Source organism: Quercus robur, chromosome 1 (assembly GCF_932294415.1).
Source record: "Quercus robur chromosome 1, dhQueRobu3.1, whole genome shotgun sequence".
NCBI classification, from domain to species: domain Eukaryota; kingdom Viridiplantae; phylum Streptophyta; class Magnoliopsida; order Fagales; family Fagaceae; genus Quercus; species Quercus robur.
In genome coordinates this window covers 34,989,061-35,007,852 of record NC_065534.1, presented here as the reverse complement: position 1 = coordinate 35,007,852, position 18,792 = coordinate 34,989,061, and the positions used below count along the sequence as shown (strand labels likewise).

General features: G+C 34.8%; 1 protein-coding gene and 1 pseudogene across 1 annotated transcript; both read right to left on the bottom strand.

The window, feature by feature from the left end:
* Positions 1-1,918: 1,918 nt before the first annotated feature.
* Positions 1,919-18,525, bottom strand: LOC126732943 (geranylgeranyl pyrophosphate synthase, chloroplastic-like; annotated as a pseudogene).
* LOC126692106 (geranylgeranyl pyrophosphate synthase, chloroplastic-like) lies at positions 17,075-18,131 on the bottom strand (the record flags this gene model as incomplete). Its single annotated transcript, XM_050387591.1, has 1 exon — positions 17,075-18,131. A coding segment is annotated over one exon (855 nt), but the record flags the coding sequence as incomplete, so codon positions are not given.
* Positions 18,526-18,792: the final 267 nt, after the last annotated feature.

Here is an 18,792-nt window from a genome sequence, read left to right as displayed (position 1 = left end):
TACTACTTTGATGAAATTATGTTGTTTTTAGATTCAGAATGAAGTCTTTGTCTTTATGTATTTAGATAGCCTTTTCTGTGGGGAAATGTTATATTACTACCAATTTACTACTGAAAAACAAATTATAAATTAATGTGACAGTGATTTCACTCAGTTCGACATTAACAATATAATAAACTAGACGCCAACCCATCCAATGCACAAAATAGTTAAAAACAATTATACATATGTTTATCGCAACTACAAATTTTGACATTGATTAGCAAAAATCATGTTTTATTTTGCTCTGAACTTGTGTGTAAAGAGAAAAGAGGCTAACAAACTTCAAGTTATAATCCCATTATTTTCAACCCCAAGACATCACCACTCCAATTTAAGTTTTGGTTCTCGATTTAAATCAGAAAAGCTAATTTATTCATATTCATCTAACATTGTTATCTAATAAGCATAGTTTTATCTCTTTTGAAGTCAGTAAAATGTATGAGTATAATATTTCTTACTAAATACATTGCTCATCTGAGTGTACATATAATAATATCTACAAAATTAGAAGATTATGATATCCCACCATGCAGAAGTAATTAACCACATCACTATAATATGTTTAGGCAAAAAAATAAGTATGATTCATACTTTGTCTAGGGTGAGAAGAGCACCAAAGACTAGATATGTTTAGGCATTTTAATCACCTCAATGATTCAATAAATTACTACCCAAACAAATATGCTATTTACTAAGCAAATTAGATCCACTCCAATTTGAAGTATGTAAAAGCAACCAGACAATGTGATCAATGCTGCCCAGTTATTTCAGCATTCAGAATATGATCAGGTGTATGATACCGAAGTTGGTTCAGACAATGGAGAAATAGCATCACTTCATTGTTTACTGAAGTCATGTTTGTTTTCACTCAGCCATTTTTAATTCCAAATTCATGGACCAAAACCGGCTAAGAATATTAACATGTGAATTCAGGGGGCTTCACCCTTTACATCAATTTTTTTTTTTTTTTTTTTTTTTTGATAAGTAAAATTCGGAGGGAGAAACCCTTTACATCAATTATCAGCTGGCATGATTGGAACATTAATCATTCCTTTGACAAGTAATGGTGTGAATAACCCATAAATATTTCTCTCTATTGGAGAGTAAGTTGTGTGTGTGTGGCACCTGGTTAATTAAATCAGAATTAAGAGGATCCACTTCAAATCTTTCAAACATGTTATCACTACTTTGACCTAACTCCTCCAGAAAAAGCTGAATGTTACCAAAGGGAGTCACAAACCTTCTCACTCATGCCACTGGTGCCAAGTCAGGCTTTCCCACAATTTGACCAATCTGATTTAAACCACATATCCAAGATATATATATATATATATATATATATATATAAACTGTAAATTTCTCCAAAACTGTTATTATAATAGTCACCACAAACCAAAACCCCAATTGGATAATACACAGAGATGGAAAAGCAAATAACAAAAGTATAATCTTCAGGAAAAAAGAAAAAAAGAAAAATACCACCCAAATGAATTAAAGCTTTCCACTTTCCCAGTCCATGGTTCAAGTTATAAATTCAATAATAAAAACCCATTAAGCACTTTAAGATATTTCATCAACAGGACGTAAAATCCTAAGCAACAAAATCCTAAGCTTTCTGTTTTTGGAAACATTTTCTCGGAAATTGAAAAAGCTAAAGCTATCATTACTTTTTCAATTCTTGAGAAATTTTTTTCCAAAAATGGAAATTAATGTGTGCCCTTAGGGCACACATTAGTAAAATCCATAACAAAGCCAATTCTTGTTCTCTTGAAGCCCAAATGTTACAGGGCTTTCTACATTTCATTTTACTAAACAGATTATAGTATTTCTATGGAATATAAGATTAGTAGGCACTCTTGTCCTAAATGATGAATGATGAGGGTCTTACAAATCTGCAATTTTATTGATACAAGTAGTATTTATCTTTGTGTCCTTGTGTGCCAGAATTTGCACGCACACATACAAGAAGAGTACAATTATACCAAGCATAAAATCGTAAAAATAAATACTCCATTAATAATAGTAATGTAAAAGAGATCTTGGTTTGGGTTGGTTGGAAACATTGATACATACCTATATTACTTTTGCCTACGAGCAATGTAATTGGCCAATGCAACCAACGGCACCGTTTTCTGCGTATCAAACCCAGAAAGCTGATCCAGAGCTAGCTTGTTCAATTTCTCCGCAAACTCCCTCGACTTTTCAACACCCATTAGCCTTGGATACGTAACTTTCCCATCCACCAAGTCCTTCCCTGTCGGTTTTCCCAATTCCTGCGACGATTTTGTCACATCAAGAATGTCATCCACTACCTGAAAACCCCACCCAACATACCTCGCGAAACTCCTAATTTTCTCAACCTCTTCATCGGACCCACCTCCCAACATAGCTCCAAGAACCACTGTTCCTTCCAGCATTGCTGCGGTCTTATGCAGATGAAAGTACTCCAAATACTCCAACGTCACGTTAGACTCTCTCTGAGAACTTATATCAAACACTTGGCCTGCAACAGCTCCTTGAGCTCCAATGCACCTCGCTAACTCCCCAATGCCACGAACTATTCTCGCTGGGGGCACGGCTGTTGGTGTGTACAAGGCAATGTGCTAGAAAGCTAAGGCTAAGAGGCCATCGGCGGCGAGAATGGCGACGGCTTCGCCGAATGCCTTGTGGGTGGTGGGCTTTCTACGGCGGAGATGAGCGTTGTCCATGCAAGGGAGATCGTCTTGGATGAGAGCCGCGTCGTGGATCATCTCGCTGGCGCAAGCGGCGGGCATGGCCATGGATTCAGTGCCGCCGACGAGCTCGCAGGAAGCGATGCAGAAGAGTGGGCAGACTCGCTTGCCGCCGGGAAGGAGGGAATAGCGCATGGCCTCGTGGAGCTCGCGGGGTTCTTTGTCTTTGAGTGAAATGGCGGCGTCCAGAGCTTCGTTGATGGATTTGATTTTCTGGGTCATGTAGGTTTCGAGACTGAAGGCTGGTTTTGACTGTGATTCTTGTTGTTTTTTGAGAGTGTCGGCAGAGTCAAAGAGAGATGAGAAGGGTTGAGATTTGGATTTAGATCTGGAACAAGTTTTGACCCAAGTATGAACAACATTCTTAAAGCTCATCTTTCTCATGCTTTGAACTTTGAACTTTGAAGCAATTCCTTGCACAAAGGCTTATTTCTTTCTGTGTTTATTGATCTCTGTTTCTATGTTCCTGTATCTTCTTCTACTTCTTTTTCTTTTTGTTGTAATGAGATAGGCCCTAGACTCCATTGATGCGTAGTACCTCTCTGGCTTGCTGAAAGTCAGGTTAAAAAATTATTATTTTCATTGATTGTACAAACATATATATATATATATATATATATATATAAAAAGAAAGAAGAGGACAACTGGACAAGATCCATGAGTCTATTAACTATCTGTCCCTTTTCTTTTAGTTGTTCATTTTAAAATTTTTTTTATAGGATTTTAATTGTTCTCTTATTTCTCAAACAGGCCAAAGATTTTTAATTTTTTGTGTTGTCTACGGTATTCTAATTTACACAAATATACTTAATAAATATTTTTAAAAAAATTATAAATATACATACAAAAGATATATTCATTATAAATTTGAAATATATTTAATTACTAATTAATTTAATAATTATTTATATAATAATATTTAACAAAACTAACTAAATAAATCAAAGCAATCTGTATTTATAACATACGCATTCAAATTAATTAAATTTAAAAATAATAATACATAATATATAAACCAAAATAATAATTTATTATATTATATTCATCATCTAACTTAATGTTGTCATAATATTCATCATTTTGTAAAATTATTTATTCATTAATATTTTCTTTATCATCATCAACACTTACTATATCTTCTTATTCTTTTATTTTAATAATTATTTTTGGCATTCTAACTTTTTAGACTTATGACAAGAATAATATAGGTTTTTATCAACAACAAAATTTACAACTAAGATGGCCAGTCTGACTTGCTCCCTTAGAACAAAATCAAAACAGGGAGGACAGCAAGCTAGATCAAAAGAGCCTACAAAATTGTTCTTCAAATACTTTGGCTAGTATATGGTTTCCCCCCTCCACGTGAATACAGGCTAGTATTGAGAATCCCGACAATATCAAGGCGACTAGCATTTACAGAGCAATGCTTTAGAAGCTGCGTGGGATTTGAGTATTTGACTAGCTGCACTTAGCTTACCTACCTGTTATAACTTATATTAGGTATGTTGGATAGAAGAAACTTTAAAATAAGGATTTCCCAGATTTGACAAATGATGATTTTGACTTTTGAGAGTCAAATATTATTAATTTGTGTTGACATAGCTTCCTCAAAAAAAAAAATAATAATAATAATAATAATAATAATAAAATAAATAAATAAATACAATTGGGTTGACATTGCTGAAATTGCAGCGAATGCCCAGGTAATGACTTAAATACGGAGAACACGCTATTTTTTTTTGCAAAGTGAATCACTTGTAGCTAGGTCCTTCATATATTTTTTTTTTGAACAGAGGTCCTTCATATTTAGCTTTTACTCTTTTAGGCATAAAATTATAAGATGGTATTGAATAAATAAAAGGACATAAAATTATAAGATGGTATTGAACAAATAAAAGAACAAAAAGATTAAAGCTGCAGTATTCAATATGTTAAAATACAAATACCCAATTTCTATGTTTTTCAATTTGTAACAAATGCACCCATCCGAATAAAGAAAGGAAATACTAATGGACGCTTTTAGAATATTGGTTAACAATCCATTTAAAAAAAGTTTTTATGGTATAGAAAAAAAAAATTATGACAGCTTTTTTCATTTTCCATAAAAGTGATAACAAAACTTTCCTAAAATTGATTATTAATTATTATCCTAAGCATTAATTCTAGTGAAATGCTAACGGATGCTATTAGAGGATTGATTAACAATCCATTTAAAGAAAACTTTTATGACTACCAAGCATCCTTGGTGCAGTGGTCACTCTACAAGTATAAGTGTTTGTGGGGTGTGGAGGGGTAAAGATCGGGGTTCAAGTTTTCAAGAGAGAGCTTTACACATATACACTTACATTAGGCTAGAATAGAAATTTTATCTTATAAAAAAAAAAAAAAAAAAAAAAAAAAAAAAAAACTTTATGGGAAAGAAAAAAAAAATTAATGTTTTGATAATTTTTTTTATTTTCTATAAAAATAGTATAAAAAATTTCTTAAAATAAATTATTAACTAATACTCTAAGCTACTCGTTGACGTAACCCTTAACTCTATCCGTTAAACTGCAATGTTGAGGTTTTTTTTTTTATTTTTTATTTTGGTAAGGAAATGTTGACGTTGTAATTGCCTGAATTTCTATACTCTGTTCGTTGAACTTGAAGATAATAAAATTGACAAGGCAAAAGCGGGCGGCCTAGCCTTTCTTATGCAATTCGAAAGAATGACGGTTTGACTTGACCGTTTAACATCTTTGCTAGTCTTAATTAATAATTAGTTCTTTTAAAACATTTTGTCTTGCCACCTTGAACTAGAGAAACTACACCCTGTTTCGGGTGTATGTTTCTTCTGTCTCACAGCTGGTGGGACCCACCTGGTGGGTCCCACCAGCTGTGAGACAGAAGAAACATACACCCGAAACAGGGTGTAGTTTCTCCTGGAATTGGACTATGAGTCTATTACATTTACAGCCATCAACCACTATGAATTCTATGCTTATAGTAGACCAGAATGGGAAATTTTTGGGTTGTCCCCAGCCGTACTCTAGGCTCTCACATACCTACATTTATCATGTATTTCTGTGGTTAAAATGTAAATAGTGTTGCAATAAGTTATTCTATTTTTTTTTTTTTTTTAAATTGACAACTGCATGCAATTGGTTACTCTTTTGATGACAAAAACAGAAATTAGAAGCAAAGAGTGTGTTTCACATATTTTTAAGGGTAAGTTTGAATTGAGGGAGAAAGAATAGTAGAGTAGAGTTTACTCAAAGTTAGCATATTTTTAGTCAACTCTGCTTTACTTTCTCTCCATTCAATCCAAACAAGTCCTAAATGTTGAAAAATGTTTCTTCCAACCTCAAAATGTCTATGTGATTAAAACAAGGGATGAACCAAGGAATCTTACTCTTGCATCCATAAAACCGTACACCATTTACAAACTTAATTTGTTTCCTACATGGCTACGTACATATATGTGACCTAGTCACTCAATGAGCACTAGTGCAACGACTGAATCACCTGTATAAGTCGTGCACAAGGACCGGATGAATGGGGCGGTGGAAAGCGCGAAGTAAGAACCATTAGGTGGCCTCAATAAGGGGCCATGCACCACCGACGTAGGATTATTGCAATACCAAAATCCCACTTTTACATACGTCTTGTGTGTGTCACATTGCTACCTGAGTCTTTGATTTTGAACATACGTACTCATCCTGATCCAAGACGTTTTTCTTTTCTTTTTTTCAAATAAACTGAAAAGAAAAAAGAAATCAAAGTTAGGAGACAACAATGGTGGTCCCGGAGAAGTAGACACCTCAGTGTTAATTGGACAAAAAAGTGAAGGGGTAAGTAAGTGGTGTGAATACGAGTACTACGTGTAATTAGTCCATTTGTTTGCTCTCCTTAATATTATTTTTATTCTTAACTAGAAAAAGAAAGAAAGAGATAGAAGTACAATCAGATGGTTCTTATCCTATAACATAAGAAAAATTATAGGATTACACGTTTTTGTGCCAGACTTTGTCACAATTCTAACATGTAATGAAGAAAAAAAAAATTCACGTAAAAATAATAGTAAAATAATTATTAAAAAAAAAAAAAAAGGGTGCAGTCAAAGGTGCATGCGTCATAGAATTAGTCACAACATTTGCTAAAAAAAAAAATAGTCACAACAATGTTATAGCAAATTACCAATCAAGCACACCTAAAAGTTTGATAAATGGGATAACCCCATCGAGAAAGCCAAAAATGGCCCTTGATTGCTAATCGGAAAGCAGAAGTAAATAGATAAATACTTGTAAATTCACTAAGTGAGGTGCCACTATCAAAGTTGAGGTCCTATAAATAGCGCAGTCCTCACTCATACCGAAACCGCTCAATACTGCTTTCGCAAGGAGAGCTTCTCAAGCCTCCTGAACTCTGCTTCATTGCAGAATTGAGAGTTCTCAGCTCACACCCCCATACCCTTTCTTAAGAAACTTTACTGCCTGCATCTTCTTTCTTATCATTTTGTACAATAACATCTCCTCCCTCGTCTTCCTCAATTTCTTCTTTCTCTTCTGTAATCAAAACTTGGTTCTTTTTGTTTCTTTACACAACTTCATCTGCTTTTTGACTTATGGAGTCTGATTCCTCCAATACCCAGGAGAAGAAAACAACTAGCTTTCCCCCTCAGAGAGGTCAGGTAAAAGCTCGGGTTTTTGAGAGCTTCGCCAACACCTTTACTTCAATAGTCTCTAAGATGGGAGAAGTAGTGGCAAAGATCAGAGGAGAAGGTGGAAGTGAGGGAAACTCTGCCTCTTCAACCCCACCTCGGAGCTCCTGCAATTCTGATGGGAATTCTGATATCTCCTAGACATGATCATCAAGTGTCTAAACACTAAAGTGACGCACTATCTTCTTTTCAGTTATTTGAATGGAGATAGTATATACTTAGGCAGCCTTTTTCATTTATCATAACTTGGAGAAGGCTGCCCCATATATAGAAGCTATGTAATTCTATTATTTTAGATTCGGGATAAAGCTCCAATCTTCTTGTGTTTTATATATATAGCGGTTAGTGTGGTTTATTAAAGATGTAAGAATATCGACGGGTTGTTGGGTTCGAACCTACAGGACTCATATTTTTGCGAGTTTCTGCTGGGGAATAATCCATCTAACTTTAGTTGTAATGTCTGATTTTGAGTTCTTACGTTATAGAGAGGAGGGAGAGAAGGAAAAAGTAAGAAACCCTCTTCTGTTTGTTGTTTACAGAGTCTTATAGATATATAGAAGATGATGAAATTGTATCTTTGCTTGTAATTTTTATAATTTAGTGGCAATATATTTTATGTTTGCGTTTAGTTTGTGTTTGTCCTAATTTATTTATTCACTTGATGTTAAATGATGCATTTCCTTTAAATATTGGATAATTCTTGTCTTTTTAGTATATGTGGCTTTTAGTTGATAAACTTTCCAGGCAATATATAATCTTTATAAATTATAATAGTCTCTAATGTTTTACTTTGGTTTTTCCTTCCTCAATTGATTGGCCATTATTTTGCAAATAATAAGAAATAGAAAAAGATAAAATGGCATAAACTTTTTGAAAATACTATGTTTAGGGCAGCCTTTCAAAGTAGTGGCCCATTTTTGGTTCGATTAACTTGATCCTAAACATTCTTGGCTTGTGAATTAATCCATGGCATTTGGAAGTGGGAAAAACCGAAAAAGTACAAGAAGATTTTGAGACTGTTTGTGCTGAATCTGAAAATGGCTTTATTTTGGTTCATAGGTGCAGTTTTAGGTCCACAAGAAATTAAATAAAACACACTACTCCAATCACTTCCTTGGAATCATTCCCAAAATAATTTCATGAAGAACAAAAAAAAAAAAAGAAACCTGGTGGACCTTTCCTAGGTGGTGCTATGTCGATCCTAGTTTGATGCTAGGATTTAGACTAGTAAAAAAATCATATTAACAATGCATTTTATTAAGAACAACATATTAAAAAGACTTACTTTTATGTGCGAACTGAATAATTGAACCAAACTACAAGATCCGGGTATCTTACTCTCAAGATAATGGCCGCCTGAGTGAGGAATTTCCCACAGAAAACCTTGATCATATATTCATATGTGTGTTTGGGTCACTCGCACTTTGTTGACGGGTATAATGATATATATCACGGCACCACATGAGAAAAGCACACTTATTTTCTTTTTAAGGGTCCGTTTGGGTACAACTTATTTTATTAAAAATTGAAAACTGAAATATTATAATAAAATAATTTTTAAATATATAAATAGTACATTTTTAATATTTTTTTTCTAAATAAAATAGTTGTAGGTCAGGTGAACCTTGGCCAAAATGGCCCATTAGCATGTTTTTTTTGAACTATTTAGCAACAGAGCACTGTTTCGGAACTATATAGCAATATACCACTTTTTCTGGTACTCGAGCTTGGTGAGCTCGAGTACCATGTTTTTTACTGGTCAAACATCTTCTCAAAAAAAAAAAACGCCGCTATAGGGCCCGAAAACGTCACTATAGGGCTTAAAAACGCCACTATAGAGCCCCTTGAACCTGTTATGGGGACTTATAAAAAATTTTGCAGTAAAACGCCGCTATAGGGCCCGAAAAACGTCACTATAGGGCCCCTTAACCTGGTATGGGGGCTTAAAAACGCCGCTATAGGGCCCGAAAACGTCACTATAAGGCTTAAAAACGCCACTATAGGTCTCCTTGAATATGGGCGACAGTGGATTAAAAAAACATGGTACTCGAGCTCACCAAGCTCGAGTACTAGAAAAAGTGGTATATTACTATATAGTTCCGAAACAGTGCTCTGTTGCTAAATAGTTCAAAAAAACATGCTAATGGGCCATTTTGGCCGGTGAACCTTACCTAAACAGTGCACAATGTCCCTATACAGGGCAAAAATGGCCCATTACCATCAATTTTCAAAATAATTTGCCCAGAAACACTGTTTCCAAACTATATAGCAATATACCACTTTTTTAGGTACTCGAGCTTGCCAAGCTCGAGTACCATGTTTTTTTAATCCACTATCGCCCCATATTCAAGGAGCCCTATAGTGGCGTTTTTAAGCCCTATAGTGACGTTTTCGGGCCAAAAAACGCCACTATAGGGCCCCTTGAACCTGTTATGGGGACTTATAAAAAAATTTTGCAGGAAAACGCCGCTATAGCCCAAAAACGTCACTATAGGGCTTAAAAACGCCACTATAGGGCCTCTTGAACCTGTTATGGGGACTTATAAAAAAATTTTGCAGGAAAACGCCGCTATAGGGCCCGAAAACGTCACTATAGGGCCCCTTACCTGTTATGGGGGCTTAAAAACGCCGCTATAGGACCCGAAAACGTCACTATAGGGCTTAAAAACGCCACTATAGGGCTCCTTGTATATGGGGCGACAGTTGATTAAAAAAACATGGTACTCGAGCTCACCAAGCTCGAGTACCCAAAAAAGTGGTACATTGCTATATAGTTTGAAAACAGTGTTTCTGGGCAAATTATTTTGAAAATTGATGGTAATGGGCCATTTTTGCCCCCTATACAGTATAATCCGCGTCCATAAACAGTACGAATTACTGTGCAAAAGGCACTTAAAAAAAAAAAAAAAAAAAAAAAGAAAACGCAAAGAACACAGACGCGAAATCATCCATATCCATTCCTCAATACACCCAAATCTTTCTAAAAGATATGAAAAGTTATTGAAAAGCTTCCAAAATCCAAAGACTTGGGCAGAAGGGGTCAACGGATCCAACGGTTCAGGTATTATAGCCAATTTGGCCAAAGGTCTAGGTGGGCTCCACCCAACCCCACTTTGCCAACAAGACCAAGACTTCAAAAGGATTAAATGCATATTACCATTGATTATGGTATTTATAATTCGCATAATATGACACCTTAAATTTAACTTGTTAACTTTATGAGAAGAATGAGGGTTTGACCAATATCCAAACATAAAACCTAGGGTTTGAATTTCCTCTTTCCCATTATTATACAACCATCGAATTATCAAAGTAAGAAAATAAAAATAATAATTAAAGTGTCACATAATTAACACCCTACCATCCAAATTAGGATTACATTTAAAGGGCAAATTCCTTGAATCAGTGAGTTGGGAAATAAAGGTGTTGATTAAAAAAAGGTAAAATGTAATTTTAGATAAATAAGTCAACGAGTCAAGTAAGTTAGAGCTGAATATTAAAAGTTTAAAATTGTTCATTTAATTTTATTTAAAACATGAGTTGAGTTGGAACTCATGAACAAGCTATGTGCTATAATTGTTCAAACTTACTTCATTTTTCTTGTAGAACAAGCCCGAACTTGTTCACAACTTAAGTGATTAACTTATTCTTTTCTTATATATAGAAAACACTTCGACTAATTTTTTATTTTTATTTTTTATATCTTCACGAATCTATTATAATAATTAATAACTACTTCCTCTGTCCCACTTTGTTTGTCCTGTTTGAAAAGTCAAACTTTTTAAGGGAACATCATTTATTGTCTTGTCTACCTTTTAAAAATGTATAAGTTTCCAAAAATACCCTTAAATAAATTTATCAAAAAATTGAATTATTAATAAAATAGGGGTATAATATGAACATTAGTAAATTAATGACTTTTATTTTTAGAAACAGGACAATATTTTGGGACATCCCAAAATGGAATAGAGGACAAACAAAGTGGGACGGAGGGAGTAAATTGTAGGTGAAATTATATTATTTGAGTTAATTAGATAGAATGATTTTTGACTATAAAGTTATAAAAATTAGATTCATCAATCTTATATTGTTAAATTATAATAAATTATCAATAACTTACAAATAATAATTTGATATCTTATTTCCAAACTTACACAATCCAATGTCAAGTTTAAAAGAGTAAATTTTTAAGGGAAAAGTTAATGGATATTCTAAGAGCATTGGTTTAGAAAATATTTTAAAAAAAATATTTTACTAGAAAAGCAAAAAGTAACTAACTTTTTTGACAATTTTTTAAGTTTTTTTTATGAAAGTAATATTAAAACTTTCCTGAAATTGTCTATTAACAAAAGCCCTAAAGCCACTCATTTACCAGATCCTATTTTTATACTTGTACACATATAAACATATAATATTATATTACATAAATCGAGTTGCATAATCATAAATTTGTTAGCAAATACATTATGATGTTTGACCTTGCCTGTTTTATTATTAAAGCTAAACTTGAACTTGAACTTGAGCTTGACTTGTCTGCTAAATAAATATGCATAGTAAGCTTTTTTGAGCCAAACTCAAGTGGTTAAACAACTAAGTTGATTTACAGCTCTAATTCTTGAAAACAAGTGTAAACAAAATTTAAAAAAAAAAAAAAAATCCCTTATGAACTGTTATTAAGATTAAAGATCCAGCCTTAATTTTCCCTTGGGGCTTTTAGCCCTTCCTTATATTTGTAATTGCCTAAATAGGAAAAAAAATCCTAAGAGAATTGCAAACACAACTATGAGGTTAGTATCTTAAAATTAAATCAAATTGTTGTTAAGGTTTGCCTGTTGGTGTCGCTAGTTAGGTATTTGGCCATATTTGGGTTTTTGAGGATAAGTCATGGCAATTATGATTGAGTGGTGACTGTGATGGTGGTTTACTGATAAGAGATGAAGGTGTGTTGGAGAGATAACACTTTGGAGAGACTCCAACGTAGTTAAGTACTCAATTGGAGCCTCCCCAAGGTGTTTTCTCCCAACAAGTGGTATTGAAATCTAGGATGGTGTGTAGCAAGATGGCAAGTTGTTTAGAATCACTTTCACAGACGGAGAAAGGACAAAGCAAGCCTAAAAGGCCCACACAAATGATCTTTAAAAAAAAAAAAAAAAAAATTCCTAACAAGGTGGCCTACAAGCAATTTAACAATGATGGGATGGAACAATCCACAATTTGGGTACCAATCCCCCCCCCCCCCCCCTCCCTTTTTTATATACCCAAAAAAAAAAAAATAGAGGGAAAAATTATGATTTCTCTAAGTGTTGTTTGGTCCTATCACAATTTAGTCCTAAACTCTCAATTGTAATATTTGACTCCCTAATGATTGTACTAAATGAAATCATTAGGGTTTTGTACAAAGTATCCCTAACAATTTCATTTTAATCCACACTTTAGGAATCAAAATGAAACAATTGAAAAAACTTGTGGAACAAAATTGTTATTGGGTCAAACCAAAACCACAAGAAAATAATTTGTTTGTCTAAAAAATGCAAATAAGATAATTTGGATGGAATCCTAACAGTTTCATTTTAATCTACTTTATAAGGTCAATTATAGTAATTGTGACTAACCAAACCATAATGGAGTAAATGGTAAGTTACCCAAAAAAATAAAATTTTTAAATAGAGATTGATTATATACAAGGATAGCCCCAAAATTTTAAATAATGATTTACTATAGCTTTCAAATAGCAATAAAATTGTTATATATCAATAAATATTTTTTTTCTTAATTATATAATTTTCATAAGAGAGTCTAAAGGTTTTTATATTCATTTGAATTGAGTCAGACTATCCTATTAATGATTAGTTGTTGTGGGGACTATGGCCCAAAGTAACGAGTTGGGCCTTGGGCCCGTCCAAGGAGGTAACATGGCTTAAGCAATCCACGTTAAATTTTATTTTGGGAAATAAAGAAAAAGGTCCGAGGAGGAATTCCTCCTCGGACACTGAAAATCCGGAGCGGAAGTGCATCCAAGCCACTGAAACACATCCCTTAAATACGTGAAAAGGAAGGAAACACAAAATATCTAAGCAAAGGCTGCCACCACCACATTAAATACACTACAACTACTTTTCGGGCCGCATTAATGTGGAAAAGACCCCTGAACAGTGTTACATTGGCTACCACAACTCACAAAAGACTAAAAGAGGTGTTTGATGGGACGGGTACTCAAGTGGGGGCTTGGATTATCAACAAGTGTAAAGCCCAGATGATAAAGAATGACCTATATAACGTATAGAAACCTCCATAAGGGAGAGGGGAGAAAAAATGACAGAATATTATGGCATGCAAAGAAACCCTAATGTACTAGTTTGTATACATAAATTAATTCTTGAATCTTCTCGGACCGTGAGATTTTTCAACGTAATGGCCTTTGTTCTTGTCCATGTGTACCTTTATCCCATGTAAAGTCTCTGTCTAACTTATCTAAACCCAGTTCTTTAACCCTTACTCTACAAAATTCATTGTGTTGGGCTTTCTTGGATCAAGACTTCACAAGATAGGGGTTTGGGTTCTAAACCTCCATTACTTAAAGGGCACTAAAAAAATTATAATGAATACATAGTTATTCTAACAACTCTTTTAAACATTAAAGGGAGGGGAAAAAAATCTTTTCTTTGCTTCCTCCTTGTAATAATAATAGTTGATTAAAGATAAGTTCAAAATATTGAATCTTGTTGTCGATCTTGACTCGTGTTTGAGTTATGCCCCCTTCCTCTCGTGTTGATCTTAATGAGGAAATTTATAATTTTTCCAACACTTGCTGTCTAGAATAATGGCAAAGGGTCATTTTGCAATGACAATCCTCTTCTGGCTTTCTTGCTCTGCTTGTCCCCCCTGCTTCTTTGTAGATTACCAACCTCTTCTTTCTCGTCATCCTTCGACTCTCATTCTTTCTCTTCTGCACTTTCCTATAAAGACATTACCAACCTCTTCTTTCTTATCACTTTATTCAGCTTCTTCTTCCCTCTTCAGTAATCGAAGTTCCTGTTCTTTTGGCTTTCTTGCTCTGCTTGTCCCCTGCTTCTTTGTAGATTACCAACCTCTTCTTTTTCGTCATCCTTCAACTCTCATTCTTTCTCTTCTGCACTATCCTATAAAGACATTACCAACCTCTTCTTTCTTATCATTTTATTCAGCTTCCTCTTCCTCTTCAGTAATCGAAGTTCCTGTTCTTTTGGCTTTCTTGCTCTGCTTGTCCCCTGCTTCTTTGTAGATTACCAACCTCTTCTTTCTCGTCATCCTTCAACTCTCATTCTTTCTCTTCTGCACTTTCCTATTAAAACATTACCAACCTCTTCTTTCTTATTATTTTATTCAACTTCTTCTTCCTCTTCAGTAATCGAAGTTCCTGTTCTTTTGGCTTTCTTGCTCTGCTTGTCCCCTGCTTCTTTGTAGATTACCAACCTCTTCTTTCTTGTCATCCTTCAACTCTCATTCTTTCTCTTCTGCACTTTCCTATAAAAACATTAACAACCTCTTCTTTCTTATTACTCTATTCAGCTTCTTTCTCTTCAGTAATTGAAGTTCCTGTTCTTTTGGCTTTCTTGCTCTGCTTGTCCCCTCTGCTTCTTTGTAGATTACCATCTACTTTTACTTCTATGGCTTCTGCTTGTTCCAAAACCACAAGCCTCCACCCCAAGAGAGGTCAGATCAAAGCTCAGATTTTTAGGAGCTTTGTTAAAACTGTTGTCTTTGTGGCCTTAAAGGTAGTAGAAGCAGTGAGAAGTATCACGATCATAAGAGGTGGAAGTTAAAAGTGGAAGAAAACTCTGCCACTTCAATGCCACTGCTACTACTTTGATGAAATTATGTTGTTTTTAGATTCAGAATGAAGTCTTTGTCTTTATATATTTAGATAGCCTTTTCTGTGGGGAAATGTTATATTACTACCAATTTACTACTGAAAAGCAAATTATAAATTAATGTGACAGTGATTTCACTCAATTCGACATTAACAATATAATAAACTAGATGCCAACCCATCCAATGCACAAAATAGTTAACAACAATTATACATATGTTTATCGCAACTACAAATGTTGACATTGATTAGCAAAAATCATGTTTTATTTTGCTCTGAACTTGTGTGAAAAGAGAAAAGAGGCTAACAAACTTCAAGTTATAATCCCATTATTTTCAACCCCAAAACATCACCACTCCAATTTAAGTTTTGGTTCTCAATTTAAATCAGAAAAGCTAATTTATTCATATTCATCTAACATTTTTATCTAATAAGCACAGTTTTATCTCTTTTGAAGTCAGTAAAATGTATGAGTATAATATTTCTTACTAAATACATTGCTCATCTGAGTGTACATATAATAATATCTACAAAATTAGAAGATTATGATATCCCACCATGCAGAAGTAATTAACCACATCACTATAATATGTTTAGGCAAAAAAATAAGTATGATTCATACTTTGTCTAGGGTTAGAAGAGCACCAAAGACTAGATATGTTTAGGCATTTTAATCGCCTCAATGATTCAATAAATTACAACCCAAACAAATATGCTATTTACTAAGCAAATTAGGTCCACTCCAATTTGAAGTATGTAAAAGCAACCAGACAATGTGATCAATGCTGCCCAGTTATTTCAGCATTCAGAATATGATCAGGTGTATGGTACCGAAGTTGGTTCAGACAATGGAGAAATAGCATCACTTTATTGTTTACTGAAGTCATGTTTGTTTTCACTCAGCCATTTTTAATTCCAAATTCATGGACCAAAAACCGGCTAAGAATATTAACATGTGAATTCAGGAGGCTTCACCCTTTACATCAATTTTTTTTTTTTGATAAGTAAAATTCGGAGGGAGAAACCCTTTACATCAATTATCAGCTGGCATGATTGGAACATTAATCATTCCTTTGACAAGTAATGGTGTGAATAACCCATAAATATTTCTCTCTATTGGAGAGTAAGTTGTGTGTGTGTGGCACCAGGTTAATTAAATCAGAATTAAGAGGATCCATTTCAAATCTTTCAAACATGTTACCACTACTTTGACCCAACTCCTCCAGAAAAAGCTGAATGTTACCAAAGGGGGTCACAAACCTTCTCACCCATGCCACTGGTGCCAAGTCAGGCTTTCCCACAATTTGACCAATCTGATTTAAACCACATATCCAAGATATATATATATATATATATATAAACTGTAAATTTCTCCAAAACTGTTATTATAATAGCCACCACAAACCAAAACCCCAATTGGATAATACACAGAGATGGAAAAGCAAATAACAAAAGTATAATCTTCAGGAAAAAAGAAAAAAAAGAAAAATACCACCCAAATGAATTAAAGCTTTCCACTTTCCCAGTCCATGGTTCAAGTTATAAATTCAATAATATAAACCCATTAAGCACTTTAAGATATTTCATCAACAGGACGTAAAATACTAAGCAACAAAATTCTAGACAATGAAAAAAAAAATGAAAGTATATAATTGTAACAAAGCCAATTCTTGTTCTCTTGAAGCCCAAATGTTACAGGGCTTTCTATGGAATATAAGATTAGTAGGCACTCTTGTCCTCAATGATGAATGATGAGCGTCTAACAAATCTGCAATTTTATTGATACAAGTAGTATTTATCTTTGTGTCCTTGTGTGCCAGAATTTGCACGCACACATACAAGAAGAGTACAATTATACCAAGCATAAAATCGTAAAAATAAGTACTCCATTAATAATAGTAATGTAAAAGAGATCTTGGTTTGGGTTGGTTGGAAACATTGATACATACCTATATTACTTTTGCCTACGAGCAATGTAATTGGCCAATGCAACCAACGGCACCGTTTTCTGCGTATCAAACCCAGAAAGCTGATCCAGAGCTAGCTTGTTCAATTTCTCCGCAAACTCCCTCGACTTTTCAACACCCATTAGCCTTGGATACGTAACTTTCCCATCCACCAAGTCCTTCCCTGTCGGTTTTCCCAATTCCTGCGACGATTTTGTCACATCAAGAATGTCATCCACTACCTGAAAACCCCACCCAACATATCTCGCGAAACTCCTAATTTTCTCAACCTCTTCATCGGACCCACCTCCCAACATAGCTCCAAGAACCACTGTTCCTTCCAGTATTGCTGCGGTCTTATGGAGATGAACGTACTCCAAATACTCCAACGTCACGTTAGACTCTCTCTGAGAACTTATATCAAACACTTGGCCTGCAACAGCTCCTTGAGCTCCAATGCACCTCGCTAACTCCCCAATGCCACGAACTATTCTCGCTGGGGGCACGGCTGTTGGTGTGTACAAGGCAATGTGCTCGAAAGCTAAGGCTAAGAGGCCATCGGCGGCGAGAATGGCGATGGCTTCGCCGAATACCTTGTGGGTGGTGGGCTTTCCACGGCGGAGATGAGCGTTGTCCATGCAAGGGAGATCGTCTTGGATGAGAGCCACGTCGTGGATCATCTCGCTGGCGCAAGCGGCGGGCATGGCCATGGATTCAGTGCCGCCGACGAGCTCGCAGGAAGCGATGCAGAAGAGTGGGCAGACTCGCTTGCCACCGGGAAGGAGGGAATAGCGCATGGCCTCGTGGAGCTCGCGGGGTTCTTTGTCTTTGAGTGAAATGGCGGCGTCCAGAGCTTCTGGGTCATGTAGGTTTCGAGACTGAAGGCTGGTTTTGACTGTGATTCTTGTTGTTTTTTGAGAGTGTCGGCAGAGTCAAAGAGAGATGAGAAGGGTTGAGATTTGGATTTAGATCTGGAACAAGTTTTGACCCAAGTATGAACAACATTCTTGCACAAAGGCTTTCTCATCTTTCTCATGCTTTGAACTTTGAACTTTGAAGCAATTCCTTGCACAAAGGCTTATTTCTTTCTGTGTTTATTGATCTCTGTTTCTATGTTCCTGTATCTTCTTCTACTTCTTTTTCTTTTTGCTGTAATGAGATAGGCCCTAGACTCCATTGATGCGTAGTACCTCTCTGGCTTGCTGAAAGTCAAGTTAAAAAATTATTATTTTCATTGATTGTACAAACATATATATATATAAAGAAAGAAGAGGACTTTAACCAACAAAAAAAAGAAAGAAAAAAAAGAAAGAAGAGAACAACTGGACAAGATCCATGAGTCTATTAACTATCTGTCCCCCCTTTTTTTTTCTTTTTGAGGATATCTGTCCCTTTTCTTTTAGTTGTTCATTTTTTTTTAAAAAAAATTTATAGGATTTTAATTGTTCTCTTATTTCTCAAACAGGCCAATGATTTTTAATTTTTTGTGTTGTATACGGTATTCTAATATACACAAATATACTT